This window comes from Aspergillus heteromorphus (assembly GCF_003184545.1).
Source record: "Aspergillus heteromorphus CBS 117.55 chromosome Unknown BO70scaffold_31, whole genome shotgun sequence".
Lineage (NCBI taxonomy): Eukaryota > Fungi > Ascomycota > Eurotiomycetes > Eurotiales > Aspergillaceae > Aspergillus > Aspergillus heteromorphus.
Genome location: NW_020290436.1, coordinates 172,515 through 198,879, shown reverse-complemented (window position 1 = coordinate 198,879; position 26,365 = coordinate 172,515). Strand labels below are relative to the sequence as shown.

Here is a 26,365-nt window from a genome sequence, read left to right as displayed (position 1 = left end):
AGTCAGAACAGATACACCGACTTTTTTTTTTTTTCTTCTTCTTCTTTCTTTTTTCCGCGAGATTCCTCAAGTTGTGAATAATGGGTTTCCACTGGATCCCACGGTACTGGACATACACCGGCCGGGAGTGTTGATGTCACGGACCGGCCCAAAGCAGTAACCACCCGTCTCGGTAAAGCAGTGGGCGGTGGCCCGCCAGCCAATCAGGAGTGGCATATCACTAGCGAGCCCTTAGCGGCATTGGATGCTGAGTCAGCCACGGCGCACACAAGAAGCTCAACCGCGGCCGCTCTCCATCATTCTTGCAACCATCTCTTCATCCTCGCAGAAGTGTGAGTACACCCTCCTGGCCTGCTTGGTTGCAGGGCCTGTTCCTCTTGGGTGCAGTAACTAACAGACAGCCCTCAGTTTCGAATTCTCTACGAAGATGAGAGCCAAGTGGAGAAAGAAGCGCGTCCGTCGCCTCAAGCGTAAGCGCAGAAAGATGCGTGCCAGATCGTGAGTTCACACCTGTCAAGCATGGCAACCAAGGGTGCAATTGACTAACGGCGCCTCTCCCTCTTTCAGGAAATAAATGACTCGCCCACTCCATCTCAGCTCTTCATGTGAAAGCTCAGGTTGAACGCCAAACATGACAATTTTTTGCGACGACGTCACGATGATGATTTCTGTTATGATCGTTTCGTGGTTCGGTATCTCGATCGAGGCCTGTCTGGTCTGCAACCCTTCTTCGGTGCAGTCGAACTCGGAGCCCGCTGTTTCAACTGGACACAAGCGATTTTCTCCCGTCCAATCCCACGGTCTCATTTCCAACGAGTTCGATTTATCTCTTGATTTTCTTTGATCCAGACAGTGGGGGATGCGCGTTGTGTGTGCTTTTCCTCGGAGGTGCCAAATGTGTTTGGGGGGGTTGGGGGGATCTGTGGGAAGAAGCCGAATGGTCTCCTGTATTCCTGTACTGTCCTGCTTTTATCGTTCCCACTGATCCTTTTGGGATTTTGCATGGTGACTGGTCAATTACTCGTGTCTCGGTTTTCTGGACGGTTCGTCCGGACGGATGTCGGGCCATGGAGAGGTTTTTATTGAGAATTTTATTTTCAAATTAACAAAAGTTACGACGCACTCATGATCCTGATAGACACTTGGTAGACTTGTACGTAGTAGCACTCATGTAAAGTCGATTTCAACCACAATCACGCCGTCGAATGCGATGAACCCTGTGTGGATGACGGTGCTCGATTGTGGATGGCCCGCAGTCCCGTGATCGTCGCCGCTCTCCGCCTTCCCCTCCGAGACCGTCTCACCGCCTTGGGCTTTTTTTCTCGTCGATTTTTTGCTGGACCTGTCGATAGCCTCGATTCCAGCCAGTTCAGTCCATTCTCTGTCAACCCCCACCAGCAGGAGTGCAGGCCACCATGCCATCCGACAAGGTCGACAAGAAGCGCAAGCGCGCCTCAGATCGCCACGAGCGTCCCAGCAAGAAACCCGCTCTGGAGCTGCAAGATCTGCCTCCTCTGGCCTCCACCGTTGTCGAAGATGATAGCGAGCTCGCACCGGTGATCGGTATGTTGTGCACACCACCTTCTTCGCCTTGCATCTTCCCCATCCGATGCCTTAAGTCTCCGGGTGCAATCTAATCCTCCAATGCAGTCACCACCCCCGGTCTCAAAGCACCAGACAACCTCCGCCTCAACCCATACCTCAAGACCCGCAGCAAAACCTCCTCGACATCCACGCGGAACAAGGGAATCGTCTCGTCCGAGCTGCTGCTCCAGTCATCCACCGACAAGTCCAAGCTGGACTTCGTGGGCCGTGAGGCCGAGGAAGACGCCGACTCCCAGCTGAAGCACTATATCGCCGTGGTGGACCCGGAGAACAAAACCTGGCAGTTCATCGAAGTGCGGAAGATGACTCTGCGTGGATCCGTTCGTAAGATGCGGTCTATTGAGGAAGATGAGGAGGAAGAGGAGAGTGAGGCAGAAGAGATGGTCCGTATTCCTTACATCCCAGGCCGCATCCAACCTGGTCATAGCCCCGAAGCTAACCCCATGTCTTGCCTATACAGCAAACCATGCGCGCCCAAAGAACAGAACTCACCAACACTTTCGGAACCAAACAATCCCGCAAGGCCGCACAATCCTTGGCCGAAAATGCGCAGCTCTCCAACGCACCGGCAGGCGCTGCCTCGGCCGCCGAATCCGCCCTCCTCTCCTCCATGCCCGTCGGCGCGGCCACTGACCTCTCCACCAAGGCGGCCGCTGTGCAGGCCCAAGTGCAGGCCGGCAAGCCCATCCCCATGGCTAACCTGGATGCTGCTCACCCGTCCGACGTCTACCCCATTGAGACGCTTGTACCAGGCGGCCTGGCCACCCTGCGCCAACTCCCCAACATCAAAGAATGGCAAGACACCATCAACTCCGGCTCCTCCGTCAACACCACCTCCCGCTACGTCTCCCGACGCGTTGAAGCCGTCGCCCTCTCCGGCAACACCACCCACCTGCAACTCCTCCGCTTCATCCTCCTCCTCCTGGAACTCGCCCGCTGTCTGCGCCCCTCCCGCGGCGAGAAATCCTCCGGCCCTGGTAGCAAACGTCTCCCGCCCCGCGAAGAACTCCGCACCGTCCTCTCCGGCGGCATGGCCGACAACAACGGCGGAGAACTCCTCGCCGACCCGCTCATCGACTCCATCCGTCGCAAATTCGCCCCCCAGGGCGCCAGCCTCACCAAGAACGACGTCACCTTCCTCCATACCACCATCTGCGCCTTGTCGCTGCACATCCCACCCGCGCCCTCCAAGGACGGCGGAAACAGCTCCGTCGGCGGAAACGCCCCCAACGAGCTGGCCACCGATCCTGCTGATCTGCGCGATGATCTTCGCATGGACAACCCTCTCATCACCCAGTACTTCCGTGAATTGGGCTGTCGCGTCGACAAGCCCAGGGAATCCGAGTTCACGAAGTGGGGCATCAAGGGCGGAAAGGCTGAGGCTGCCGCGAAGCGCATTGCTCGGTTGAAGATCCCCGTCGAGTTCCCCAAGGTTAGCCGGGGTGGACGGAGGTGAGGTGGGCCTACTTAATTGGTATGTATGAGGATGCGTGCGAATGAGAGGTGGATACGGTTGTCGTTGTTGTTGTGCTTAACATTTCCTGTCTGCATGCAAAAAAGAATCGGTTGAGTGTACGAAAACGAGAGGGGGCGGGGGGAGCGAGAGAAGAAGAGAGAGAGCAGTATCAGGCTGTTTCTAAAATGGGTTGTTTACCTTTCGGGCGCTGTATTTCTTTTTCTGCCTTTTGGGGCTTTCCGGTTGTACCGACGTATTTATTACATGTCGACTCTAGTATCTTGCTTCTATCTATAGGGATAGTTGGATGGCTGGATGGCTGACCAATGAAATGACATAAGTGTATATATATATATACATATATATTCAAATATACTTATCCATCCGTGGAACGTCGTGTGGATCATTTGAACAAATCTGTTGAGGCGTTCCACCAAAAATGGTCAAGGCAAAGTGTGTGATTAGAAGGAAGGAAGAGTTGACTGCCGGCAGTCTACGCTGTACGCTCCCAGCGCGATGTGTGGCACTTTGTGTTCAAAATTGTTTACAGCCAAACAAAACAATACACTACGATACGGAGCAGTCTGATGCAAAATGAAATACGGGACAAGGAACAATCAATAAATTGATCTAGAACCCAGAAATCAATCGAGAGCGACAGGCCGGTTCTGGAGAATTTCATTATGTGAAGTCCAGCACCTGTCCAATAAGCTGACTGGTCATATGGTCACGCTGGGAAGCCAGTTTCCCTCAGCAGCAAGCGAAATAAGTATTACTAACAACGAATGGACGTGGATTGTCGAGATATCCACCACGTGCCCTACTACTATCCGGCAGCCTAAGCAGCAACCCCCATCGGAATCGAGGCGGCAGCAGGAGCAGGGCGGATGGGGGTGGCAGTCTGCATGCGGGCAGCAACCTGGGAGAGTGCCTCGGCCGCGGCGTCCTGGAACTCCCGTTCCACAGCAGCCTCGACGGCCTCGGTGGCTTGCAGGCCCAGTTGCGCATCCTCCCAGATGGGCTGGTTGGCAGCTTCGGCTCCTTCCACGCCAACGCCGACGAAACCGCCCTGAGCTTTCCAGTCGCTGGCACGCTTAATGCCTAGATCGTTCCAGACGGTTTGGAGGGCCTGCACCAGGTGGTCCCGATGCTCCTTGACGTGGCCGGGCGTGGGCGTGATGCGAAGTCGCTCCTCACCCCGAGGCACCGTCGGGTAGTTGATGGCTTGCACGTAGATACCGTGCTCCTCGAGCAGCTTGTCCGAGGCCTGCTTGGCCACCTCGGCATCCCCGACGAGGAGAGGGATAATGTGCGAGGGGTTCGGAATCACGGGGATATCCAGCCCCTTGAGGGTTTCCTTGACTGCACGGGTGTGCAGCTGCTGCAGGACCCGATCGCGCTGGTGCCGAGCTTGATACTGGATGGCAGTGTCCGCCCCAGCCATGGTTGCAGGAGGCAGAGACGTCGTGAAGATGAAGCCGGGGGCGAGAGAGCGAATGGTATCGACCATTGCCGCAGATCCGGCGATGTAGCCACCCACACAGCCATACGCCTTGCCCAGAGTGCCTGTGATGATGTCGATCCGGTCCATCACAGTACCCTTGGTGTCGCGAGGGTTGACGGTGTCTTGAGAGGCGTAGATATCGTAGTCCAGGTGCTCAGCCACACCCGCACCGTGAGGCCCGTACATACCCACGGCGTGGACTTCATCGAGGAAAGTAATGGCCCCATACTTGTCCGCAAGGTCACAGATCTTCTCGATGGGAGCAATGGATCCGCACATACTGTAGACAGATTCGAAAGCGATGATCTTCGGGACATGCGGGGGGAGAGACGCAAGCTTGGCTTCGAGATCGACCATGTCGTTGTGTTTGAAGACCATCTTCTTAGCTCCCGAGTGCCGGATACCCTGGATCATGGAGGCATGGTTGAGGCTGTCGGACAGGATAACGCAATCGGGCATCTTACTGCCCAGGGTCGCGAGGGTCGCGTCGTTGGCCACGAAGCATGAGCTAAACACCAAGGCTGACTCCTTGTCGTGCAGTTTAGCCAGAGTCTTCTCCAGAGCCACTGCGTGTTGATTGTGGCCCGAAATGTTCCGGGTACCTCCCGCACCGGCGCCGTAGGTGTCCAGGGTCTGGTGCATCGACTTCAGGACTTCAGGGTTACGACCCATGCCGAGATAGTCGTTGGAACACCACACCGTCACCCTCTCTTCCTGGGATGCCGTGTGGGCCCGGGGGAACTCCTTGGCCAGACGGTTGATGTTGTTGAAGTAGCGGTACGACTTGTCCTTGTGTTTCTTCTCCAATTCACCCTGGTAGAACGCATTGTAGTTGAACCGTGCGGTTGCGGGCGCATGCGGACGAGGGCCGGACACAGCCGCAGCGGGGGAATCGAAGTGGTTCTTGACTCCGGAAAGACCGGGATGAACTGTGGCAATGGTGTTAGCCTGGGCGTGCTTTGGTTACTGTCGATCTCTCCCAGACCGAATCAAATACCGACCTCTCTGGGACTCCTTGTAGACATTGGGGGCCACATCGGCACCATTTCCGGCGGTCGAATGCAGTGCTCTCTTGGTGGTAGCGGGCCGGGAGTACTTGGAGTTCATGCCCGCCACACCGGCAGCGCAGGAGGTGAACCGCTTGGTGTGAGCAAGGCGAGCACTCTGCACGGCCAGGGCCTTGCTCATAACGGGGCACCGACGAGCCAGCACCTGAAGGTTGGAAATGGTGCCTCCGCCGGGGCTGTGGCTTGGGCGGGTTGCAGTGGACAGGGTGCGCAGCGCGGTCGGGGAGGTGCGCTTGAGAAACGGGCACATGGCCCGGGATTGCTGCAGAAGCGACTCCATGGCTGGGTCAGAACGAAAGAGGGTCCCTAATTGACCTAATTGATGGCCAGGGAACAACAGGTAATATGGTGGAGAGGAGGAGAGGAGGGGGCGGAGAAGAGAGAGAGGATAAGGAGAAGGGAAGAGGAGTGAGGAGTCAGCCTTCAAGAGGAAGCCGATTATTACTATCGCGCTGACCGGAAAGAATTCATCGTTACGATCGGTAATGCAGGGGTCCGGCAGAGGCGCTTGCCTCCCCCGGGCCTAGTCGGCTTAGCTAAGCCCCCATCGCTGACGATTGTTTGGCCGCCAATTGGCTGGCGGCGAGGGCGGCATCTGGACTCGGCGTTCTGACTAAGAAGAGCGGGCCAGTCATGATGGAGGTCAGGCCACCGACAAGGCCTGGAAAACAGTCCAACCAGACCCCGGACGGAATTCGGCTGAAAAGTTGGCCTCGGTATTACGGTATCACGGTATTATTGCCGCCGGCCTGTGGCGGTGGCCAAATTTACAGGTACTATAAGGTACTCCGTACAGTACCAATGGTTGATTCTTGGCAGAGGAACCTGGCCTGGCCTCCTCCCCTCCAATATGGTTCGATACACGCAGAGTCCATCCAAAATTCAATCAATTGTGTAGAAAGGTAGAGAGAGAGAGAGAGGAAAAATACACAACAGCCACATATCTGTCTATCTTGCCGTCTGTTCCCTCCTCGTCGCTTTTTGGTGCCTCGTCAGATAGCTCGTTTCAAATCTGCCTGGTCTTTGCACATTACCACAATAGTTTGAACATCATCCTTATCCCTGCCCAACATCTCGTATATCAGAATGCATGTTGTTAATACATGGCGCGGACACACCGGCCCGGCGCCCGGGGAAAGTAAAAGAAAGAAGAAACAAATCGGAATTAGAAAGGAAAGGACACAGGGCCGTTCGACACGGAAATCAACAGGAAAGAAACAGGAGAGAAAGATGAGATCCGAACGCCGTCATTCCATTGAATCGTTTGGCTAGTAAGAGAGAGGGCGTCTCGTCCGATCAGATGGGCCCGAGACCCCCATCACCATCAATGAGACGCAGCCGCTCCTTGGTCGTTTTGGCGCGCTTGGATGTCCCCTTTCCCACCCCACGTCCTCGTCCACGCTTAGGGACCGGGGTCGAGGAGGGGGTGGCCACGTTCTCGGCCGTCGACACGGGAGTTGCGGCCCCGGATGGTTTCGCACTGACATCGTCGAAGTTGCCTTCGCCTATAGGAGAACACGGACATATCAGCATCAGCCATACCACAATATGGAAACAGGAGCGGAACATACCTTCGTGATACATATCATCCAGCGTGATGTCCCTCTTTCTCTTCTGGGCCGCCTTTTTCCCGCCCTTGCCGGCACCAAATACTTCGCCGCGGTCCATAGCTTCCTTTTCCTTCTGTTCAATAAGCTCGGCCTGTTCGTCATCGGCCAACCACATGGCAATGTCTTTCGTGCGGCTTTCCCGGTTACGGGTGTTGAAGTCGACACCGCCGGCCGCGCCACCGGTGATAACGACGCGCTGGACCTCTTCCTTCTGCAAGGCTCGCTTGCGGATCCGTTCTTCAATGGTGCCCCGGGTGATGAGACGGTACACTGTAACTTGCCTTGTCTGACCAAGACGGTGGGCTCGGTCCATGGCTTGGGAATCGATCGTTGGGTTCCAGTCCGAATCGTAGAAGATAACGGTATCAGCTGCAGTCAGGTTGATACCCAGACCACCGGCACGTGTAGAAAGGAGGAAAACAAAAATTTCAGGGCGCTGCTGGAAATCAGCCACCGTGTCGCGACGATCCTCCAGTTTGGTGCTTCCGTCCAAGCGGCAGTACTTGTAGTTACGGTACGTCAAGTACTCCTCCATCAGGTCGATCATGCGTGTCATCTGGAAGTACAACAGCACGCGGTGACCGCCCGCTTTGAGCTCTCGCAGCAGTTCATCCAGCTTAGCCAGTTTTCCAGAATCCGTGACAAACCGCCGCATAGATGGCACTTCAATGTGCGTGTAACGACCCTTGGTGGACGTCGGCGCCGGGAGCATAGGTTTGAGAGAGAATGGAGTCGGATCCACCTTTTGCTCGATGATTTGCTCTTCTACCTGTCTCGAAGGCGTGCTGAGAAGCGCGTGCCGCACCGGCACACTGAAGAAACTATCCATAGCCTCATTCATGGGGACCTGGCTCGAGGACAGAATCGTGATTGGAGGTGCCGATGCAGCGGGACTTGCACAGGGTTCGATGATGTTTAGGCCCTCACGCTCGAACGTAGACCGTGAAACGGTCATCAATTCCCGCATATAGCCTTCCGTTGAAATCTCATTGACGGCATGACGATCATTACGATCGATAATGCTGAAGAGGGTATGCGGGAGGACAGACGCTGCCTGCCGGTCGTCGTCGTCATAGGCGACATTGAGACGAGATAACCTATTAGTTTGGCCACGGCGGCGAACCGCTCTCTCAAAGACGCCCATATGCGACTGCTCATACGCCTCGCCAGCAGACGTATCCACAAAACGCAGGAAAGAGAATGCCCCATCGTCCTGGATGCTCCGCTTGATGTTTTCCGGCGCGAAGATATTCATCATGTGGGTGAGATACATGCCGTCGAATCCGGCGCGTGTATTATCGGATCCTGCTACATCCAGGCGACCGGCAGAACCGCAAAGAAGGCGTGGCAAAGGATATTCGATCATATTGCGCGTTGAATAGCCGACGTTGACAAAATGACCTTCGCGAACGAAGGAGGCCGTCTCGGCAAAGTACGCGGTAGAGAAGGGAGACTTTGTTTCGGCGCGTTCGAACAGATCGGGATGGTTACAGACCTTTCGGAACTGCATAACCAAGTTCATCAGTGTCGTACTGTCCGCCTCGTCACCAACAGCAGCCTTCTCAATGAGGTCCATGATGCTAACACGGTTCCGCAGGTTGGTGTAGTAGGCACGCTGCCGATAGGTGAGATCACAGAAAATGTCTTTCTCAACCTTATCGCCGAGTTCCTGCTGGACATGCTTCTTGACACGACGTAGCATGAACGGCTTCAAGATCATGTGAAGGCGCCTCAGTTGGTCCTCATTTAGCTTGGTGTTACTCTGGGCATGGGATTCGATATCCTTAGAGAACCATTCACTGAATTCATCGTGTGAATCGAACAGTGTCGGCATGATGAAGTGAAGAAGAGCCCACAACTCCTGCATATTGTTCTGGATGGGTGTACCGGTCAGCAGGAGACGGTTACGGCAGGAAAATCCAAGCAGATTCTTCCAACGTGAACTCTGCGAAGACTTGATGGCTTGAGCTTCGTCCAGAATCATGTACTGCCACTTGACCTTCTGGAAGTACTGCGCATCAAGCACCACAAGCTGGTACGAGGTAACCAGCACGTGGAATTCCGACTCCTTGGTGTATGTGATGTGTTTGCGGTCCCAAAATTTGCGAAGGATCTTGCGATCCTTCGCAGAACCCCAGTAAGGCAGAACCTTAATGTCCGGCACGAACTTGGTGATTTCCTGTTGCCAGTTGTGAAGGGTGGATGCGGGCGCAATGACCAAGAACGGGCCCCAGATGTTATGCACTTCGGCGAGATACGCCATGACCGAGATAGACTGGATAGTCTTACCGAGCCCCATCTCATCAGCTAGGATACCATTGATACCTTGCTCGTACAAGTTGACAAGCCAGTTCAGACCCTTCAATTGGTATTCTTTGAGCTTTGCAGTGAGCATGTTAGGCTGGGAGATCTCGATATCTCCCAGGCTCGTAGGATTCTGGAAGTTCAGTTCACCCTCATCCAGGGCATCCATCTGGTTCTGATCGGAATTGAAGGCACGTGCTCTATCCTGGGCTTGCTGCACGGCATTCTGCGCATTGAACATAGCCGCCTGCCGCAAAGCTGTTTCATCTTCGGCATCGAAGTCAAGATCCTCAAAGTTGGTGACTTTGGTGCTCAAATCGGCGGCGCTGGGAGGCAGGTCCATGGCATGACTTTGACTCTTGCCGGGTTGAACAGTTTGGTCCGTTCCTTCCACAGCAGGGTCTCCGGAGCCATCTCCCTCGGCGTCTTTGATCTTCCGGCCAATGAAGTGAGAATACAGCTCGGTTTGAGAAATGAGGAAGTTGAGTTTGCGCCGTTGACGGTTGGCTTCACGTTCTGCTTCGGCTTTCTTGGCGGATTCGATCTCCTGCTTCTCAGCAAGGCGACGCAGGTCGCGCTCCTCTCGTTCGTTGCGTTTCCAGAAGGACATCATCTCACGCATGGTCCGCTTGGCGCGGGCTTGGGTGTCCTTCATGCTCTTGTTTGTGCGTTCCTGCCACTTGCGGGACTGCTTACTGGCCAGCTGAGCTGTCTTGCGTAAATTCTCCTGACGTGTGCTGAGGGACAGCGCCTTGATGCGATAGACCTTCGGGATGTCCTTGCGTGCAATGTCGCGCCAGATCTGCTCGTAGATCTGATTGTATCCCTTGGTCTCGTACGCGGAGAGGGGTGCAGGCGTGGGCTCTTTAGAGCGGCTACCCTTGACCTCCTTCTTGAGGGATTCCTTCCGGGGATCCTCCTTAGGGGCAATGGGCAGAGGCTCATCATTCTCCATGGCTGCATAGGCAGCCTCCGCCGCATCCTTTTCGGCCTGCTTTTGCTCCTTGGATTTCTTCGGTCGCGTGACGGGACCGCCACGTCCGGACTTCCGTCTCGATGGGGAGCCCCGGCCAATATGGAATGAGCTGGTGGTGCCGCCTTCCAGATTTGGCGCCAACGGGGTGACTTCACTAATCTCTTCAGGAGCAGTGACACCCTCGAGCGCCCTCTTGGTGGTCTTGATCTTCCTCTGAGCCCTTTCGGCTTCACGCAGGAACTTGGCTTTCTCAGCGGAATCCTGGGCCTCGTTCGCCTTGATCTCCGCTTCCAACTTCTTCTGCATCTCCATGCGCACCGTGTTTTCGCGACGTCGCTTTCGCTGCATGTCCTTCTTGCGTTCCTTTTCATCTTGGATCTCTTTGGCTTGAACTTCGGCAATGACGGATGCCTCATTTGCCAGTCTGAATCGGTTCATGCCGTTCGCGGATTGTTTCTCGAGAGACTGGCCCAGAGTGACCAGGAAGTCATTTCGGCGACGCTAGCAGATGAGTTAGTGTTCTGGAACCTTTGGGGTATATATGAGTTATCAAGTACCTTGCGTCTCAGGATCTCAGCTTGTTCCGTGTTAAAAGCGCGTTTCTTGCCTTTAGCTAGATATTCCTCACGGAACCTTTCGTACCCAGCAGCTTCCACGTCACTTTTGTCTGCCTCGGCCATATCAGCCAAAGCTCTGTTAAGAGCTTCCGTCTCCCGTTCAGACATAATGTGGCGAGAACCAGAAACACGAGGTTGGGAAGATGACTTTGCGAGATCTGAAACACCGTTTGCGGCACTCGAGGCCCGCGATTCGGTCGCTCTATGGTCCTGGTCGATGTTGCGACGGCGTTTCTCCGTATTGGGCTTCTTTTCCAACCTAGGTAAAGCAGTGGGAGCTGGTGCCTTGTCTTTGGACTTTGAAAGAGGAGCAGAGATGGTACTTGTGGGTGGCGGGCTAAGACTAGCTGCGACTGCCGATGCCGATGCTAAAGGTGTTGGCGTGGCTTCCGCGGATGATTGCCTTTTGGAGGGAGCGCGTTCTTCTGCCGGTCCAGAAAGAATGCTTGCAAACGACATGGGATCCGCAGCTCGGGCAGGTTTCTGAACGTGTGAAAGATGATAGGTGTCAGTGAATTCAGCGAACAAAGAACCGATCCATAACTAAACGGGGGGATGACATACTGTTTCCTTGGGAGAATTTGCTCTCGGCTCCCGCACCAGAGAAGTCGGATAACCAGGGATACTATGACCTCCCATAGAAAAGGAAGATTCGGTCTCTTTTTTAGGGGACGCCTGTGGATGACTCTCGGACCGACCAGCGGGATGGGCGTGAGACGGAGTGGAGTGGCCATAGGGAGATGCGCCGTTGCCCGATAAGACGGAACCTGGGTAGGATCGGTGGAGAGGAAACTGCGGAGTTCCAGCCGACGAATGTGCTTGATATTGCGACGGCGCCTCCGAGGGATGAGAGGGGGGCGCTGCGCCGTTCAATGGCGGAAGGGTACCGGGCAACGGGGAAGGCGCATGGGAAAAGTGAGGGCTCCTGGACATGCTGGACTGAGGTGGGAAAGCAGGAGGCGTCTGGGGAGGATGTTGCTGGTATTGGTCATTGTTGCCGTAGAAGGGACGACTCTTGGAGGGAGGAGAGTAGGCAGGATAGCGAGACTGCTGGGTCGGAGACTGGGGATTGTAAGGCGGAGCCCCAGTCATGGTGGCCGCGTGTGCCGGGAACGCGGCGGCGAGCGTTTAGAGGGCGACGCCAGCAACAGGGAGTAGGCGGTGATGGGGATAGGGAGCGAGACCGTGACAGGCGAGCCGGAAGTGTTATGATGGACGAAGGCTGGCCATGCGCAAAGGGGGTGGAGAGGTTTTATCTCACGAGGATCTCGAGGGGGGCGATCACGCGTCGGTTGGTAGTAGCCGCCGTCCGAGCTATCTGCGGAAGGAATTAATTCTGAGAGGCGGAAATGGGGAGAAGTGGAGAAGCAGGGTTGGAGGTTATTGGGAGGAAGAATGGAGATAATATGGAGGCGTCGATGATTTTTGGGGGGGGGGGGGGGGGGAGGGAGGAGGAAGAAGGAAAGACCCAAGGATGGGGAAAGGTCGGGGAGGATGAGGTGGAAAAGGGAGGATCGCCTCACCGGATTGACAGGAATCTTCGGAGGGCTCGAAGTGCTTGGTGGTGAGCGAGCGAGCCAACAAACCCTCCACGGGTCGACCGTTCCGGACAGGATGCGACGAGAAACACTGGCCCAGCCAAGCCGTGAATGGGCTACCCGATCGGGGAACGGTTCTGGGCCGGCTGAGGATGCTGGGGGAGACAATGCACGCAGTGGAGGAACGCGGAAGAAGGGGGATGGGATGAGGTGAGACAGGCGATGATGGGTGGTAGGGAAGAGTGGAGTTGATGATCGTATCTAGTTGGTGTAGTTGGGGGGTGGTGGTGGTGGTGGTGGTGGTGCTTTGGTGCTTTGGTGCTTTGGTGCTTTGGTGCTGTGGTGTTGTGGTGCTGGTTGCTTTGGCTGCTTTGGTTGCTGGGGATAGGTCGGTCGTAACTAATGAACACCTAAGTAGCTGGGAAGGGAGGAGGAAGAAGGAAGAAGAAGGGAAGAAGGACGACGGATAGATGGATGGATGGGTGGATTGACGATTGCTGATGATGGCAAAGGATCCAGTATTTTTGATTTTTGCGCAGCTGCCCCCTTGGGCCAACTTTACCCTCTCTTGTTGTTCTCTCTCTCTCTCTCTCTCTCGTTCCTTCCTTCTTTACGTCTCGCCGTGTCGTTCCCCCCATCCGAGTTCGCAGCTGCGTGTATGCGTATTTCCGTTACTCCGTACGGGGATACGACTTACCACCTTACCGATCTACATTACTCCGTCGGTACGATGCTTTTACTTATGTTCAAGTAGCAGCAAGTGCTGCTAGACACTACAAAGTCTCCAATTACTAGGTAACTCAATGCTCTCAGCGACAGGACATCCTGATGGTTAAGGCCCTCTAGGATCGGTCTGCCATCGGAGGTCTCTGACGATCTTTCGTGATCGGCGTCGATGACCAGCCCGGATGGTATGCAGAGATTCGGGGAAGAAGGAAGGAAATGGCAATGGATGTCGTGCAGCGGTCAGGTGGTGGCCCCGGAGGTACTCGATCAGGCCATCAACAGCTCAAAGCACCTTCCACCTTTATCTGGACCTCATCCGGATACTCTGGGAGCTTTACTCCTTCTAATGGCCTGTCATTGACCCCAGCCCTCCAGATCCCGACCGAGTCGGCTTTCCCCAAACCATCATGGTCCAAAGAGCCCGTGAGCAGAGCAGTCGATAAGGGCAATCCAACCGAGCCTTGCGGGACCGGGTGCAGTATAGCAGTATGGTGGGAGCAGCAGCAGCAGCAGCAGCAGCAGCAGCAGCAATCAGTTGGATTTTGTGAGAAGGCTAACGCAAGAGGCAGACGAGGCGAGACGAGGCGAGACAGAACGACAGCATCGAACTGGAAGGTAACACAGACTGCATCCACCAAGGCAACCACCCGACATCGACACCTGAGGCATCAACGGGAAGAACCGGCCACCGGCCTGCGGCCTCCGATCCCCCCCGGCAGCCCGGTCGGCCCCCATCCCATGGCATAGCGCTGCAGGAAGCAGGAAGCAAGCAGGAGGGGGAGGGGGAGGAGGAGGGATGCCTTTCCGATGGAAGACCGCAACTCATAGCACTATCTACTGTGCTGTGTAACCTGCGGGTTTGGGGGTTTGATAATTGAAGGCTTTATAGCCCAGCAGGCAAGATCTCGAACCCCCCACGGCATTTCCCGCGAATGGGGAGCTGCGGAGAACAGCTTCCAACCATGACGTCTGCCTCAATCACTTCCCCGCCATCGCCATCGCCGTCCGCAACCAATTGGCCATTCAGCCAGCAGAAGGGAATGCATGCCCACAGGAGTCCAGAAGTACAAACAAAGTACGGCCGTCCCGTTTTCACTTTCGGCCGGGAGTGAGATTGAGTGAGACAGACTACTGGCCCACTGGCCTGACCCTGGCCTGGAGGAGAAAAGAAACTTGGGGAGATCCAGATGCGTTCCATTGCGGTCTTTTTCTTTTTACTTTTTTCTTTCACCTGATCCCTGCCATCCGGTACAACTGGCCACGACGTCACTCCATTCACATCTGTCATCTGTTATCGGCGATGGGCGGACATCATCCCATCACCCCACCTGCCCGTGTCCGTCCGTCCTACCCGTGAGTGAATGGCACCGCAAGGGACCCCTTCCCTATATAAGGTCCCTAAGCTTCCCCTGCTCGGTCTACCTCTCACACACTTCACCCCTCCACCGGTCTCAGAATACCATCTCTCATCTACATCCCTCTCCCTCAACCTCAACCTCAACCTCAGCCTTCCTCACTCCCATATCCCCCCTCCATCGTCGAAAGACAGACAACCAACCAACCCGCTACCATGACCACCATCCCAGAGATGCAGTGGGCCCAGGTTGTGGAGGAGAAGGGCGGACACCCGGTCTACAAGCAGATCCCCGTTGGTAAGCCCGGTCCGGATGAGATCCTCGTCAAGATCCGATACACGGGTGTCTGCCATACCGACCTGCACGCCATGAAGGGTGATTGGCCTCTCCCCGTGAAGCTCCCCCTGGTGGGCGGCCACGAAGGAGCCGGTGTGGTCGTCGCCAAGGGAGAACTGGTCACTGGATTCGAGATTGGCGACCATGCCGGCATCAAATGGCTGAACGGTTCTTGTCTCTCTTGCGAGTTCTGCAAGCAGGCAGACGACCCTCTGTGCCCCCACGCCTTGCTGTCCGGCTACACCGTCGACGGCACCTTCCAGCAGTACGCCGTTGCGAAGGCAAGCCACGCGTCCAACATCCCCAAGCAGGTCCCTCTGGATGCCGTCGCCCCGATCCTCTGCGCCGGTATCACCGTCTACAAGGGATTGAAGGAGTCCGGTGCCCGTCCTGGCCAGACCGTCGCCATTGTCGGCGCAGGCGGTGGTCTGGGATCACTGGCTCTGCAGTACGCTAAGGCCATGGGACTTCGCACCATCGCCATCGACGGGGGAGAAGAAAAGAAAGCCATGTGTCAGAAGCTCGGATCCGAGGTAAGATACCCGACACCCATGTTCACGCTCACGCAACCAGACATTCAAACTGACGATGATGGTGAATGAAGGCCTACATCGACTTCAAAACCTCCAGCGACGTCGTCGCGGACGTCAAGGCAGCCACCCCGGAAGGTCTGGGCGCCCATGCCGTGATCCTCCTCGCCGTCGCCGAGAAACCTTTCCAGCAGGCCACTGAGTACGTTCGCTCTCGGGGCACCGTCGTGGCCATCGGCATGCCCGCTGGCGCGTACCTGCGCTCCCCAGTCTTCAACACCGTGGTCCGTATGATCAACATCAAGGGAAGCTACGTCGGCAACCGGCAGGATGGTGTGGAGGCGGTTGACTTCTTTGCCCGAGGGTTGATCAATGCCCCCTTCAAGATGGCCCCGTTGAAGGATTTGCCCCAAATCTTCGAGCTGATGGGTTCGTCTATCCTTGCTACCTTCCTCATAGAACAGAAAGCTAACACAAGACGCAACACAGAACAAGGCCAGATCGCCGGTCGATATGTCCTTGAGGTTCCTCAGTAAGCAGGCCACCCCCCAGAATACCCGAATGGATGAATCTGGGTTACGGCTTTGCGAATCACGGTCGGTCTCGGATGCATCCCGGTGGGTAGATACCGTTTGTCAATGGCATCTACCGTGACCCGGTCAACCAGACCAAGCGGCCCCCTGAGATACGCTCGACGGTTGATGATTTTATGGTCTCCAGCGTGTAGTTAATCAATAGTTTCAATAATAGTCCACTTATGTCTACATACCGCTTCGTCAGTAATGTATAGCCAACAAGCAAACTGGGTTTCAAGGGAAGGATGAAGCATTAGCACGAATGGAAAGTGGCATGTCCGTGACGACTTCCAGAAACATGCATCCTCCTGCGTCTCCCAAACAGTTATTCACAACACAGCCCTACACACATAAACATACGAATGTACGGCTATACAAATCCTATACACCAGTACCGACTCATCACCAATGTCACCAATAAGGGAAGCAAATGGATCAGATAGATACATACTACTTCTCATCCGGCACCCTCGCGCCAATCTCGGTCTCTGACAAGCTACCTGGAGATTCTCCTACCGTCATCTGCGGGCCCTTGTAGACCTTTCGGGCATAGACCACATAATACAGCATGGCGCCTAGCCACAGCGACCCATTGATCACAACAGTGTAGTTCATATCCTGGGCTATGGCACACAACTCAGTCAATACATATGAGCCTGGAATTGCCCCAAATGGGATAGAATGGTGACTTACGCGATGGATTCGGCCCCTCAGTCGGAAACATACTCAAAATAATGACAAACGCCAGATAGACGACGGCAGTGATGGCGATGGGCTTACTTAGCCAGCCAGTATAGAACTCGCCGGGCCGAAAGCGATCTTTGCCCCAGATGAGCCGGCACAGGATGGGGACCAGCCAGGCAAGATCGTTGCCGGCAACGGCAAGCGAGAAGAGGGCGCTGGCAGCGGCGTTGTCGATGAGCGAGAGGAGGCCCAGGATGATGGAGATAACGACGACGGCGCACACCATGCGAACGGGCTGGAAGCGGATGCGTTTACTAACGTGGCGAAAGAAGGAGGAGAAGGGGAGGGCCCCGTCACGCGAGAAGGCCCAGCTTTGGCGGGAAGCGGCGACAACCTGGGGTTTGGTCAGGTCGGTGAGAAGAGAAGGAGAAGTGGCCTGAATTGACTTACGAGACTTAGACCCATGAAGAACTGGACGACGGCAACGACGACCATGAAGCCGAGGGCGCCGCTTTTCCCGAGGGCGTCGTAGTAGATCTGGAAGATAGGGGGAACTAGTTAGTGATATGCACTGGTCTGAGTTGGAAGAAAAGAGATTGTAGGGATGCATCTACCTGAGCCATTGGCTGGCCGAAACTTGAGTTCAGCACGGCATTGAGATCAGGGTCGATGACTGCAGCGATGATGGCCAGGGAGATGAACCCTAACAGCCCGCAGAGCCCCGCGGACCAGATGATACCGAGTGGCACAGCGCGCGCGGCGTGGCTGGCTTCCTCGCTCATGTGGACGCAGGAATCGAATGCGCCGATCGTCCAGATGGGGGACAACCATGCGAGCATGAAGGTCCAGCCCTGCGGCCAGGTAGTGAGGTTCTCTGAGTGGCCGAATATGTAATCCCCCGAATTGATCTGCCCTCCGCGCACGGCCTTCCCAATGGGTAGAGCAAGGGCCGTGGCCAGAACAAGGCCGATATTACTGAATATGCAGGCGGACTGGATCTTGGGCATGATACGTGCGCAGAAAATGGCGATAAAGCCGTGGACAACGACGCAGGCGACGTAGGTACCGTAGAGGACGGGGCGCGAGGCGGTCCAGTTGCCGTCTCGCGCGATGGAGATGATAGACAGGAGCATGGTCGCAAATCCGTCTTGCAGGGAGATGTCAGCAACCAGACCAGACTACAGAGGTGAAAGGGCTCGCGTACAGTCAATGGAGCAGACGCCACCGATAAGACCGATACTGTTGCTGTATCCGACAACGAAGCTCAGCGGGTTCTTCCACTTCTCCCCACTGAAGTAGTGTGTCCAAAAATACAGGCCACCGGCCGTAGGCATTGCGGATGCGAGATCGGCCTGTATGAAGTGAAAGGAAAGGTAAGCGTCAGAGGGGTTCTGCATCGGGGAGGAGCGGCGCATCGAGCATACCATCGCTAAGGCGACAATGAAGATAAACACGCTGGCCGCAAACCATCCTGCATGGTGATCGGTTAACCAGATGGTGGTGTGTGACAAGGTCGATCAAGCTTACCCTGTCTCCAGTTAGCCAAGGTCCTCTCGCAGAGCCACTGCACGTAGCGGCAAACAGATACATCCATACCCAGACCATGCCCACCGGACCTGCAGGGACTGAGTACGACAGGGTAGACGCAATGGATGGCAGCAGGCCCATGATACTGAAGGCAATCGCGAAGACCTGGACGGTCGAGTAATGTCGCCGAAGCTCCTGCTTGTATCCCATGGCAGCTTTGCCAGTCAGCATCCGCATCCGCATCCATCTTCCTCATCTTTCCTTCCCTGAATGTGTACTGTTACAAGAAAAGAAAAGACATTGACAAGTCCCACTCAGCATCACGGGCTCACGGCTATCATACCTAGCAGCTGCATATCACCTTGTCCAACGGGGGCATCATCACCCATTGCGAGGGCGGACTTGGACTCGGGGTCCATGGCGTGCGATTTCTCCGGCATTGTTGATGGAGAAAGATGAGAGATGCGGAGGAAGAGAAGACACAGGTGTGGGGGGGGAGTAGTCCGGGGCCTGGGAAAGGCAGGCCACTTATACGAGACGCGACAAGAAGGACATCATATCTGTCCGTGCCTGTCTGTGTCTGTCTCGGTCTCTTTCCCTTGCGGAGGAGCAGGGGCGACAATCCTCCCCTGATAAGCAGTGGGGGGGGGGGCATGAGAGGCGGCGCACACAGGCAGGCAGGAAGGAAGACAGACAGACAGCTACTAGCTGGGAGGGAATGGAAGGAATCGTCTGGGCTCGATAGAGACGCCCGAGTAGCCAATCTGGCCCTCGTTTTGGCCCTGATAAGAACCCGCAGGCGGAGGAGGGAGAAGGGGAGAAGATCAAGAGAGGATGGTGGTGGTTCGATGGTCGGAAGCCGAGGGTCGGAATCGGAAGCGATGGCTGGCTGGAGATCAGCGCAGCGCAGCTCAGGCATCCTGTTGGCTCAACTCTCTTATCAGCCCTCTACTCCACGACTGAGACTAGTCCTACTATATAGATAGTATTGCGTCGTTATCGTCCCGCACGCGTCTCTCTCCTCATTTATTGCTTACGACCCTCTAAAGCGGAAAATAAGAAAGAAGAAAGGAAATCCCTTCTTCCGGGGTGTCCAGACCCCGGTGTGCCCAAGATATAATAGTTAGATACATGCAAAGCGACACAAGCACAGTGACCTGTCAGTGCCTCCCGCGACTTAGTGATGGGTATCGCAAGCAAACGGTGCGAAACTACAATCGAACGAACAGAGGAGAGAGGAAAGGAGGCAGGAGCCCAATCCCGCGTGGGCACGGGCGGGGAAACGCGATGGAACAGGAAGCAGACAGTGCGTGCATTATAAGTACATGCGGAATCTCATCTAAACGGCGCCGGGTCCCTTGTGGTTCGACTGGTCCAGCAGAAGGCGCGGTTTGATATAATCCTCGTCCAGCTGCCGGAACCACGCCGCGTGATCCCCGGACGGGCCTCCCGAGAACAGGTCGCGAATGGCATCGCGGGCGCTCAGCGTGTCCCGTCGCGTGGGCGACGTGCTGGCCGGAGGGGGGTCTTGCGCGGACCCCAGGTACTGTTGCGGCTGCGACGGCGAGCGCCGCAGTCGCGAGGTGGTCGGGGCCGGGGCCGACGGGGGCAGGTCGTCGTCAGACGGGCCATCGTCCACGTCGAGGTCGAACGCATCCAGCTGGTCAGCCTCCACCGCACGACCCTTCCCGGTCGTCGTCCGCAGCCCGAACTCGTCCTCGCTCGCCGCGTCGCTGTCGCTGTGGCTGTGGCTGCGGGCGCCACCCCCCAGCAGCGTGGCCGTCGAGGACCGGTCGCGGCTGGCGTTCGTGTCCTTCTGGTTGTATGCATTCGAGTAGAGCCGCGCGTGGCCTCGCGTCCGACCGGAGGCGGAGGGCGGGGGCTGGGGCGACGGTTGTTGCCGCTCGAGTAGCTGTTGTTCCGGTCCAGATCGCCCCGTGGCACGCCGTCCAGCGGGATGGTCGAGTCCATCCGGCGCGGCGTGTATCCCAGCCCCGTGTCGGAGCGTTTGTAGTAGGTGCCGCCGTTGGTGACCTCGATGTCAAACTCATCGTCCGACTCGATCTCTTCGACCACCCCCGTCCGGATCCCGAGGATCTCCAGCATCCGCGCGGTCGTGCCGCCAAAGATGATGACGGTCAGCACCACCACCACGAGGACGGTGGCCCGCAGCGCCGGGGCATTGACCCCCTTCAGGCCCGCGGCCAACGCCACCCCGACAGCTCCACGCAGACCCGCCCAGAATAGCATGGCCTGGTAGGCGAACGGGAGCTCGTCGGCGACATCCATCCCACGGCGACGGGCGCGGTACCGGATAAACCAGTTGATCGCCTTGGACAACGGGAAGACCGCGAGGTATCGCGCGATACAGATACCGAAAACGGCCACCAGGATGAACAACGGCTTGAACTGCAGGTGTCTCTGCACGAGCAGGTCGAGGCCGAGGTAGATGAATATGAAGTTCTCCGACAGCTGAGCCATCACCTGGAAGAGATACTTCGTCGTCAGTTGCGTGCGACGCGACATGTTATAGTAGGCGTAATGCTTGAGCGTGATTCCGCAGAAAAGGAGAGAGACGATGCCTGTACACACGTAAGTTTTCCCTATCGGGGACCGCGAAGGGGCCCTGCCATCACTCACCTGAAAGATATACGCCATTGGAGAAGAAGTAGCTGGCATAGGCGATGAGCACAATCAGGCAGCTCTCGATCTTAGGCACCCGTCGGACGTGTGTATACTTGAGCCCCAGGGCGGTCATGATGCCGACGATCACGCCTATCATCATGCTACCAAAGAAAACAAGCAAGAAAACGCCAATGGCCTCGAACAGGTTCAGGAAGGTCAGGGAGCCCGCATCGCTGTCGGCATACTTCTGCGCGGTCTCGAACAGCACAATGGCGATCGCATCGTTTAGAATCGACTCGCCGAAGATGACCGTGTAGAGCTTGGGCTCGACTTTGTAGAGGTTGAAAATGGCCAGAATCGTGACCGGGTCCGTCGCAGACAGAGTGGCACCCACCGAGATCGCCTCGACGAAGGAAATGTTCAGCCCATCCAAGGGGATCCTCGTCCAGAGGTACAAGACCAGTCCCAGCACGATGGCGGAGATGAAGGTTCCAGCGAAAGCAAAGGTAAGGATCGTGCCGATGTTTCGGAAAAAGTTCGCCTGATGTAATTCATAGCCCGATGCCAGAATGATTGGAGGGAGGAGGAGGTTGAAAAAGAACTGGTAGTCGAACGTGACGCTGTCCTGGATAGGTGATTCGGGACTCAGACGGATAATCAACCCGACGAACATGCCTGGTGTGCTGATAAGCGCTTATCCTTTCATCACAAATGCTTCATAGCATCAAGACCAGGCAATCGACGCACCAGCAAAGATAGACAGGACCGTTTCATGGACCGCCTGAATCTTCCTCTGTTGGAGAATGTAACTCGTGAATAGCGCGAACATCAACAACATGATCAGAATGAAGAGCGCCCAGGAGCTGAAGAACTCCTTGTCGCCGGCCTCCGGAGCATCTGCTGTACACCGACCATGTCAGAGTCAAGAACCTTCAATCGAGAGGGGAGCGGGGGTGGTTGGCCGAAGCGCTGCGCGTACCATCGTCGGGGTCGGTATCCGAGTCCATCGCTCTCCCTAGCCAGCGCAAGTCCAGTTAGTTAGCTTATCTCCGGAGTGAGGAGGAAGTCGCGGAAGTCTCCATGAGGGAGGGGTTCGCACAAGGCACCGGGTAATTCGAGTCGCGTGGGGACGGGGACACATACGGAGCAGCTGGTGCACGAAGTCACCCATCATCTGGCCAGCCATTGTTGAGATGTCCTCGCAAGCACCAGCACAGCACAGCGGATGACGGTTAGCGCCCAGTAGCGAGTCTCTGGCACCAGGACCAGGCGCACATAATCCGCAGATGACAAGAGACCCGACGGGGGGGAGGCGGGGCCCAAAAAAAGAAAAGAAAAGAAAAAAGGCGAGAGGGAGCGAGAGAGAAAACACCCGAGGAGGATGGAGGAAAGGAGGGGAGGGTGAAGGAAGGAAGGAAGGATGGATGGATGATGAGGCGAAAGCAGGCGGAGAAACGATAGGGGACAGGTAATCGTGTACTATTCTGTACTCCCGCCCGTACGCCGTAATAATCAGTCAATCAATCGGTTGTCCCGCTTTCAACCTTCGGCCCACCCAGTGTGACGTCGCCCTCTCCATTTCTTACATTAATTACTACTACGACGAAGGGTCGTACAGGGCACAGTTCCAAGTAGTACAGCTGCTGCTTCTGTATGGCTTCCCTTCTCTTCTCTGCCTCCATTCCCGACCACCACTTGCCTACCCTATCTATCTATTCATCCATCCAATTCTCACCCCGCCTCGTCTACGGGGACGCATGGACTCCCCGAGTCCCCTCCGCCAGCCGACTAGCCAGCCAGGCCGCCAGCACCGCCGCGCAGCCTCCAAATCTCAACACCCACCCTACGCTGTCGTCCCACGGTTCACCTCGAGGCTTCTGTAGCGCCTTGAAGATGGCGCTTGAGATCAAGCTGGATAGGATCTGAGGCGCCGAGACTGCCACGTTGTGCAGCCCCAGGATAATGCCCGCCTGGGCTAGGTTTTCCTCGCCCCCAGCCTCTCCTTCGCCCCCCTTGCTGGTCCCGACAGCTGACCCGGTCTCTAAATCTCCGTCATCCCTCGCGGCGATGGCCGGGATGCTGGCACCGTGTGGGGAATGCTCATCGGGCAGTGCGCTCTCGGTTTGATGTCGCCGCATCCGATGTTCTGCGTCAATGCGCGCCACCTCCGCAGAGATCAGGGCAAAGGGTGCCCAAAGCGTCAATGCCCATGAGATACCAACGATCCCGATCACCACCGTCGCGGCTTGATACGAGTAGATGAAAAACGTGCTGAACATACAAACAGCAAAGAGCACGTGCGACAGAAGCCAGGCTCGGCGAAGGGTAAACCCGGGGATCTGGAGCCTTGACAGCCATCCCTGGTCCTCCTCGGATTCGCCCTTCGTAGCTCCCGCGAGGTTTATGGGCGCTTCCATCGTTGTGCCAATCGAGGAGATGGAGACCCTTCGGCTTAGGAATGGCTCTTCGTCCGCCTGACTCTCGTTGGAGACGGTCTCGGGGGAAGCCACGGGCTTGTAAGAAGGGACAACCAGCAGGGGCAGGGTCAAGTTGGTGCCAAAAGAGATGATGGCATAGACGAGAAGGGCGAATGTTCCGATTCTAGTAGCTTCCTCCCACGCCTTGTTGATGTCATCGTCTGAGAGACCCGGATGCCCTTCGAAAAGCGGATTGACATAGAGTTGCCCGATGTATGTCGTAGAATAGAAGAGAAAGGGGAACCAACCGACCCACGCAGCCAGCTGGACTTCACAGACTTTGGCAATCTGGGGTGGCAAATGTTTGATCGACTTGAAGACGTGTCGAAAAAAGGCAACAAGGCCAGGATTGCCGGACGGAGCTGGTCCCTCGAGACGCGGGTCACGTTCCTTGATGTATAGGCAACTAACTAACAAGGTGATGAAAAGTGCGACAGACGCCAGGGCACATAGCACTTTGAATTGCGTGTTTCCCAAAAACGGAAAGAACTTGGGTAGGTCCATGTATCCAAAAATGTAGCCAAGAATGTTACCGACGCCAGTTAGCCGGCTTGCCCAAGCATTTGCCGACTCTTGCTGGTGTGGCGGTGCATTATCCACAATAAAGCACCGGATACCTGCTTGCACTGTATAGTCGAAATGTCACTTGAGGTCCGTCTTAAGGAAAAGCATGAGAAGCCCCTACCAGTATTTACGGAGAAGTCCAGACAGTACATCAAGATGGTGGCAAACACAATGACCACCGTCTGCGTCGCACTGGAGGTTGGACCGACGCCAAATATTCCAAGAAGACCGCCTGTGATCTCCTTGACCCAGGCGAGGGCAAGCAAAGAAACAACGGTTGCCGCACCGCCTACTACCATGAACGGTTTTCTTTTACCCCATGATATACGGCAATTATCGCTGCAGATGCCAATATATGGCTGAACCAAAGTACCCGTCAAGGGACCAGCAATCCAGACGAATGCAAGTAAAGCCTTGCTCATTCCAAGCGACAGAAGGTAGGGCTTTCCTCAGACAACATCAGTCTCCAACTTCATATCACAGGGAAGAAGCAGCGCAATCATGACTTACCGATCCATTTGATAGCTCGGTGGACCACACGACCTGGAGGCTAGATATATCTTGTTAACCTTGGTGGGATGTCGACGAGGAAGGACCCACTCACCCCCCAATGCTTAGCGTCAGCAGAAACAGGTACCAGCTGCTCTTTGTCTCCGAAAGATGGTGGGGGTCTTCAGCCCTGCTGGCCCCGTTATGATCCCCATTGTTTGACATCGAAGGCACTTCATTATTGTCAGATGCTCCCACCAAAGGGGAAGTCTCGTTGGCGAACCGTTCATCTGTTTGTGTCATTGATCCGATCTCGCTGGCTACAACGTCCCCCCTTGGTTACAGTCTGGGACCCGATGGAGATTAGCGGGTGGAACTGTCAGGCGTTCCTAGGTCTGTCACTCATGGAAAAGCCCCGAGGATTCACGCGGCACTATTCCATATAGTGATTAGAAGCAAAGAACCTAAGGCCTTGGAGGTCGTAATACATAAGCTAGCCCCAGGTACGACCAACCACCCTGTTGCTTCCTCTCTGCTCGGGAATAGGGGAAGTGGAGGAATGCAAGCAGCGAGAAACGGCCGGCAAAAATCGTCCCGATGGGTACCCGAATTGCTGGGAAGACGGGCGGACTGCAGACGGGGTATAATAGTAAATAGTATAGATCTGACGGGAGTGGGAGGCGATGGGCAATCTGGCGTACAAAGGTCAACAGCTAGACTCGCTCCATGTTGACGAGATCGGAAGAAAAGTAACGCTGCTTAAGAGCGGAAGAAACAAGAGGAGAAAGGAGAGGAGAATCGGACGTGTCTCCGATGAAGGAATCCTTGTAGAGTTGGGGGTCAATGGCGACGTCAGCAGGTCCCGCACGTGATTGATACGAGAGAGCTTCCAGATTGGGGTCGATCACGGGTGGAGCGAACGGGGGATCGGGGGGATATAGTGAGAGGAGGTATACTCCGTACGGTAACTGGTTACGGTATTACAAGTAAATATTGGTGGTACTGTGTAGCTCGATACCGCATGGTTTCATTACTCATTACTCCGTACCGTTCGATTCATCTCTCGCTATAAGTAGTATGTAGATAGTAATAGTTATGTGCTTCTGGAATATCTATAGCGGAAAAAAAAAAAAAAAAAAAAAAAAAAAAAAAGCTCAAACATTTCCACCTCTCGGGCTTCCATCCCATCCGGGGAGGAAGCATCGCGGAGATTCGCAAGAATATCCCATGGCCAAAATGGCCTGTCAAACGCTAGATGCGTCCCTTTTGTTCAGCCCGCATCGTGTAAATCCAAATCCCCCAAGACCCCACCAATGAGAAAATGAAAATGAAAATAGTACAAGAAATCCCATTATCAACATAGCACATGAAAACAGATAGAACCAGGAGCCTGACCCGCAACAAGGAAGAAAAGGGTAGAGGAACAAAAGCAATAATTATGGTAGAGATCACAGCACACCAACCACCAGTAACAAACACACGTAACGCTTATTGCAAGAAGCAGATCCGGCGCGAACGCCAATGAAAGGCCAAGTCGGGGATCAGGAAGACACCTGCAGGTCCTCCGGGGAACCAATGGATGCGAGCCGCGGCGACGTGGCACCATCCGGCAGGTGCCACCGGGCCAAGCTGTTTGAACTTGGCAATGCAGAAAATCCAGCCAAGACCCAGAATGGGGAGAAGTGCCAGAAACATACTAGACCAAGAAGCCCCCTGGTCATCGGCTCTAGAGCAGGAAACAAGACCATGAATGGTTGAGAGTCGAGATACGAACACCCGTGATTACTGAAGAGCGAGTCG

General features: G+C 55.6%; 9 protein-coding genes across 9 annotated transcripts; 4 read left to right on the top strand and 5 right to left on the bottom strand.

Annotated features, from left to right (window-relative positions):
* Positions 1 to 408: 408 nt before the first annotated feature.
* BO70DRAFT_365526 (uncharacterized protein) lies at positions 409 to 1,123 on the top strand. Its single transcript, XM_025544090.1, has 2 exons — positions 409 to 498; positions 568 to 1,123. The coding sequence occupies exon 2, from the start codon at positions 659 to 661 to the stop codon at positions 842 to 844; it is 186 nt and encodes a 61-aa protein (XP_025395819.1). The 5' UTR covers positions 409 to 498; positions 568 to 658; the 3' UTR covers positions 845 to 1,123.
* A 244-nt stretch (positions 1,124 to 1,367) lies between these two features.
* On the top strand, positions 1,368 to 3,397 carry BO70DRAFT_389901 (DNA-directed RNA polymerase I subunit RPA49). The gene is made up of 3 exons (XM_025546112.1): positions 1,368 to 1,563; positions 1,651 to 1,988; positions 2,066 to 3,397. The coding sequence occupies exons 1-3, from the start codon at positions 1,416 to 1,418 to the stop codon at positions 3,059 to 3,061; spliced, it is 1,482 nt and encodes a 493-aa protein (XP_025395818.1). The 5' UTR covers positions 1,368 to 1,415; the 3' UTR covers positions 3,062 to 3,397.
* Positions 3,398 to 3,698: 301 nt separating this feature from the next.
* hemA (5-aminolevulinic acid synthase HemA) lies at positions 3,699 to 6,024 on the bottom strand. Its single transcript, XM_025544089.1, has 2 exons — positions 5,567 to 6,024; positions 3,699 to 5,494 (listed from the first exon to the last, which is right to left on the bottom strand). The coding sequence occupies exons 1-2, from the start codon at positions 5,910 to 5,912 to the stop codon at positions 3,900 to 3,902; spliced, it is 1,941 nt and encodes a 646-aa protein (XP_025395817.1). The 5' UTR covers positions 5,913 to 6,024; the 3' UTR covers positions 3,699 to 3,899.
* Positions 6,025 to 6,482: 458 nt separating this feature from the next.
* Positions 6,483 to 12,567, bottom strand: ino80 (chromatin-remodeling ATPase INO80). Its single transcript, XM_025544088.1, has 4 exons — positions 11,704 to 12,567; positions 11,080 to 11,622; positions 7,204 to 11,023; positions 6,483 to 7,137 (listed from the first exon to the last, which is right to left on the bottom strand). Exons 1-4 carry the CDS (start codon positions 12,229 to 12,231, stop codon positions 6,929 to 6,931), a joined length of 5,100 nt encoding a protein of 1,699 aa, XP_025395816.1. The 5' UTR covers positions 12,232 to 12,567; the 3' UTR covers positions 6,483 to 6,928.
* Positions 12,568 to 13,195: 628 nt separating this feature from the next.
* Positions 13,196 to 14,565, top strand: BO70DRAFT_365520 (uncharacterized protein). Its single transcript, XM_025544087.1, has one exon. It carries the CDS (start codon positions 13,620 to 13,622, stop codon positions 14,148 to 14,150), a length of 531 nt encoding a protein of 176 aa, XP_025395815.1. The 5' UTR covers positions 13,196 to 13,619; the 3' UTR covers positions 14,151 to 14,565.
* A 408-nt stretch (positions 14,566 to 14,973) lies between these two features.
* Positions 14,974 to 16,160, top strand: BO70DRAFT_299459 (zinc-dependent alcohol dehydrogenase; the record flags this gene model as incomplete). The annotated part of the gene is made up of 3 exons (XM_025539641.1): positions 14,974 to 15,627; positions 15,699 to 16,053; positions 16,114 to 16,160. 3 exons carry the CDS (start codon positions 14,974 to 14,976, stop codon positions 16,158 to 16,160), a joined length of 1,056 nt encoding a protein of 351 aa, XP_025395814.1.
* A 489-nt stretch (positions 16,161 to 16,649) lies between these two features.
* BO70DRAFT_299329 (putative GABA permease) lies at positions 16,650 to 18,799 on the bottom strand (the record flags this gene model as incomplete). Its single annotated transcript, XM_025539639.1, has 8 exons — positions 16,650 to 16,822; positions 16,893 to 17,277; positions 17,334 to 17,420; positions 17,498 to 18,030; positions 18,088 to 18,235; positions 18,308 to 18,354; positions 18,449 to 18,625; positions 18,754 to 18,799. The coding sequence occupies 8 exons, from the start codon at positions 18,797 to 18,799 to the stop codon at positions 16,650 to 16,652; spliced, it is 1,596 nt and encodes a 531-aa protein (XP_025395813.1).
* A 659-nt stretch (positions 18,800 to 19,458) lies between these two features.
* On the bottom strand, positions 19,459 to 22,430 carry BO70DRAFT_365513 (bifunctional K:H/Na:H antiporter NHX1). Its single transcript, XM_025544086.1, has 6 exons — positions 22,179 to 22,430; positions 22,015 to 22,050; positions 21,783 to 21,935; positions 21,051 to 21,710; positions 20,303 to 20,992; positions 19,459 to 20,261 (listed from the first exon to the last, which is right to left on the bottom strand). The coding sequence occupies exons 1-6, from the start codon at positions 22,219 to 22,221 to the stop codon at positions 19,750 to 19,752; spliced, it is 2,094 nt and encodes a 697-aa protein (XP_025395812.1). The 5' UTR covers positions 22,222 to 22,430; the 3' UTR covers positions 19,459 to 19,749.
* A 350-nt stretch (positions 22,431 to 22,780) lies between these two features.
* Positions 22,781 to 25,358, bottom strand: BO70DRAFT_343714 (putative sucrose transporter; the record flags this gene model as incomplete). The annotated part of the gene is made up of 4 exons (XM_025541428.1): positions 24,681 to 25,358; positions 24,587 to 24,626; positions 24,198 to 24,519; positions 22,781 to 24,138 (listed from the first exon to the last, which is right to left on the bottom strand). The coding sequence occupies exons 1-4, from the start codon at positions 24,866 to 24,868 to the stop codon at positions 22,781 to 22,783; spliced, it is 1,908 nt and encodes a 635-aa protein (XP_025395811.1). The 5' UTR covers positions 24,869 to 25,358.
* Positions 25,359 to 26,365: the final 1,007 nt, after the last annotated feature.